Source organism: Mizuhopecten yessoensis, unplaced genomic scaffold (assembly GCF_002113885.1).
Source record: "Mizuhopecten yessoensis strain PY_sf001 unplaced genomic scaffold, ASM211388v2 scaffold11179, whole genome shotgun sequence".
NCBI lineage: Eukaryota > Metazoa > Mollusca > Bivalvia > Pectinida > Pectinidae > Mizuhopecten > Mizuhopecten yessoensis.
Window position 1 is genome coordinate 104250 of NW_018408919.1, and position 4161 is coordinate 108410.

The 4161-nt window shown below is 35.2% G+C and overlaps 1 protein-coding gene across 6 annotated transcripts in view; it reads right to left on the reverse strand.

The window, feature by feature from the left end:
* Positions 1–297: 297 nt before the first annotated feature.
* The window catches only part of LOC110440386 (cytoplasmic dynein 2 heavy chain 1-like), a 67853-nt gene continuing 63989 nt past the window's right edge, over positions 298–4161 (reverse strand). For 4 of the 6 annotated variants that reach the window (XM_021483449.1, XM_021483450.1, XM_021483448.1 and 1 more), the window contains 3 exons: positions 3006–3205; positions 1710–1908; positions 887–1045 (listed from right to left, as the gene is read on the reverse strand). In XM_021483449.1, the coding sequence (XP_021339124.1) occupies positions 887–1045; positions 1710–1908; positions 3006–3205 (558 nt within the window). Of the gene's footprint in view, positions 1046–1709; positions 1909–3005; positions 3206–4161 lie in introns of all 6 variants that reach the window. The other 2 variants (XM_021483451.1, XM_021483446.1) reach the window with 1 other exon arrangement.

Below are 4161 nucleotides of genomic sequence, written 5' to 3' on the forward strand. Positions count from 1 at the left end.
TGTGTGAAACTGAATCAATAAGTAGCCTACTGTCAATTATTTTTGACTCTGAGTCTGACCTTTTGAGATAACTTGCTCAATGTTGAATTAGTCCAAATATCCTTTAATACCAGAACTCCTAACCATATACAGAAAAATTGTCCAACCCTGTACGTGTTGAAGTCAAGATCTCGTTCAGGGCATAATATAACAAAAATTCTTATTTTCATTTTCAAATTTGAGGTTTTGGACATCAAAATCTCAAACATTAAAAAGTAAACATAGGCTAATAGCCTCAAAAAATTACAGACAGTTTTATATAATTTCATGATATTTTATTACAGAATCTTTGACTCTCAACATTCACAATTTCATACGAAATGGACGGAAATGACATAAATCAGTATGGTATTTCAATTTGTTTAATTTATCACAGATTATTCAACGTAAGTCAAATATCAACAAAAAATGTTTTCTCATAACAAAAATAAATAATCCTTGGAATAAATTACTACATGGTTAAAATGTCTTTGACATCTTTGATAATTTTTAACAACATGGTTTTCATATGTGGAGCAAACTATACCATAAAGTGTAAAAATAAATCAATAATATATTCAAAACTCTGTTTTAACAGTAAACATGTATTTGTTTTTAAGAACATAGTTTATTTTGAGCTAAATGACTGGTTTTCATACCAGAAGAACGTTACACATGCTCAAACTGACTTCATTTTATAGCCAGTGAAATGAATGTCCCTTTTGTCAGAATGACAAAATCAAGCAAAACAAATATTTACGATGACAATGCACTACCTCACAGAACACTGAAAATTTTAATAGCACAAGTAAGTTTTTTTTTTTTTATCAAATCATGATAAAATTTGATCACACTAGCACAGCCTTTATCACTGACTGCGGAGGAAGAGGGCAGCACCACACTGTAGCCAATTGCTCTGGTTGCCCCCACATGGGACCTCAAGCCTCGTTACGATCCGATCCCGCTCTGCACTGTAGTAGATCGGGATGGTGATCACATCATCCAGGCCGTACGGGGACGGGGCATCCTGTTCGTAAAAAATAAAATTTGGTCAGTTTATACAAAGTGGAATAACTTATATGAAAGGGAAGTAACTCAATAACAACTTTTTTTTATACCTCCTTACCCTCAATTTTTATAAGGTATTAATTTGAATGTTTATAAACACAGGATAAAAAGTGTTGCTATTATTTACTGATGTGTATACTTGTATTATTAAACAAAATTAATATAATTTATGTCATATATTACTCAAAATCCCAAAACGAAGCCCCTGTGGACTAAACATGAAAGAAAATGACAGATTGGGGACAGAGATTTATTTCCAGAACTTTCAGTACATGTACATGTATATATAGGGGACCAGACGTGCCTGGCCGAAACTAAAAAGCTGACTGCTAATTTGCAGTGTTCCTTCATGAAACAAGGTCTATTCACATATGTATATTAAGGACAAGGTATAGAATTTAGTACTCAATTCAAAGAAGCACATATTCTTGGTTTATTTGTTACAAAACTCTGTAAATGTGCATTTTGAGCTCTGCTTATCAGGTTGACCCACATATGATCCAAGAGAATCACAGAATATTTTTGTGCCTCCTGGACCATTTCAACCATGATATACAGAAGGAGCCTTACAACAAAAGGGAGTAAATCACATAAAATGGGGAGTAACTGTGACCAAACCATACCTTTGGTACCCAGGCTACCACACAGGGAGGTATACCAGACACGCTGGGTGAGTCTCGCTGGTTTTCAGACAGTCTGGACCCGTCAAAGTTGCATCCCTCTATCTGTAGTCCGCCTAGTTTGACGACTGTACGGGCCCCCTGGATAGAGCTCTTCCAGGTACTAGCAAACTTGAGACCGTCCATGGAGCAGCCCATCTCTCTGCAGACCAAGATATTAACAGTTTTAGGTTTAGGTTGCATATTGAAATGTAATTTACACAACAAAATAATGAACTCCATTTAAAATTTAGGTAGTGGTGAAACATCTTTCTGCATTTGTTTATCATGTTTAAACGGTTGGACCAGAATTGTTCGTTTATGAAATAGGGTCGGACCTAGTAATCTGATGCTGCATTCAGGCAAGCCTGGATAAACATTTGGAAGTCTGTCAGGATTTATACACGAAAATGTTACATTTAAAAACAGACAAACCAGTTATGATAATAACAAGCAAATTCGTGGAATTTATATCCCCCCGCTTTCAAGACATATTGTAGGTAAACATTATTGAGGTTAGGTTTAAACATGTGAGTATCGTGCGGTTGAGACATAATGTATAGCTTGAAACTCGAAGAAATAAAAGCCTTATCTAATATTTGCTAGAGTTATTAAGCGGAAACTGCAGATAATGACTCTGCCAAATGGTGTCCGATTAAAGTGGTTGTCAAACTTGGCCGAGCCCTTAATGCGTTGAACCCTGTTACTAAGTTTGAAGACAATCAGATATTATTTGTTGTAGTTATTGCACGGAAACGAAGCGTGACAGACAGACGGACAAACCCAAATTAATATCCCCATTTCGGTGAAAGTGGGGGATAATAATAATAATTTGAGGTTCTTATATACCGCTTTATCACAACCTAGTTTGTAGGTCGTCTCAAAGCGGTTCACAAATTATCAGTTATCAGTTGAACTAGATACGTGAAAGGGTCCTAGTTGCTAATTACTGACTCTACTAGAGGAAATTCCCTTTAGCTCTATACATAAAGCACTAAACTATTAGTCAGGTGTCACTGGTTTGCCTCCTGGATACAGTAAAATTGACAAAATGAATTCTATTTATACTCATTAGGTAAGTTTTTTGCCAGGCAACATACATGGTTTGTTAGCCGTGTGTAGCAGATATGTCTTATTGTAGGGTTAAAGTTTAACATCTATTATAAGATTTGTTTTTAATGTACTTGCAGATAAATTTAAATGTCTGCTTAAGCATTGATAATTATGTTCTAAAAGGAAACACCGGCCAAGAAGCCCTACCTTGCTGTTTGTTGACGGAGAGCATTAAGGAACGTGTCGGGATGGAAAAGTTCCGACAGATCTAATTGTTCCCTTAGTAGGTTTCCATTCTCTGCCTTGTCAACCCATTTCTGAATGGCAGTTGCCCTAGCGACCAGACCACGGAGGTATATGATGGGGTCCTCCGGTCCGTCCCACTTAGACAGCCAGTTCAATGGAGTCTACAATTATAACCATACAAGTCTAGTGCATTAAATCGAGACAAGTTTCTGGACTATCTGCGCCAGATTTTACACAGATTAGGTCTAGGTGATAAACGTTACAATGGGCATTCCTTCAGGATAGGGGTTGCTACCACAGCTGCCGCATCTGGTGTGGAGGACCATGTTATTCAGACTTTAGGACGCTGGTCCTCTGATTGCTATACTAGATACATAAGGACATCTCAGGTTGTGATATGTCAAGCTCAGAAAGCCATGTGTAGCTAGTTTACCTTTCTTAGACATGCAGAAGAAAAGTGTACTATATATGCTCAGGATAAAAAAATAAAAAAATAAAAAATAAAAATAATAATAATAATATATATATATATTATTCGGTTACCTAGCTTATATGTACAAGATACCTAAAAGGTTTGTTTGTATGACATGATGGTATATCTTAACTATACTTATTTCGGAAGTTATAAATACTGAGAAGTGCAGAAAAACTTCTTGTCCTTGATTTTACTTTTTATCGACATAGCTATATAGGGTCGTTATATTATTACATGTTATTTCCTTTTTCTAGTCTCAAACATAATGTACATACATATTCTTTTTACAACTATTATCTTCTTGGGGCTCTCACTCATTTATGCAAGCATAATTTCATTCATTTGGCCATTAGAATTCAAGGGAATTCTTTTCCCCATTCAGATAATAATTATTCTTCGCTTTTATTAAGATCACACTATTATTGGATAATTTGGTATAAGATTGGTTTTTTGATAATGGTGCAATTTATAAGATACATGCAGGTGATATTGCATTATGTTTCTAGTTTCTATTATGTAAAGATTAAATGGTGAGTAGCCCCAAAGAAGAGCCAAAGTGTAGATTTATTATACTTTAGAATCTAAATTTTAATAAACGAGTTCTAGAATTATTTCCGTTTTATCTTATATGTTGTGTATAAA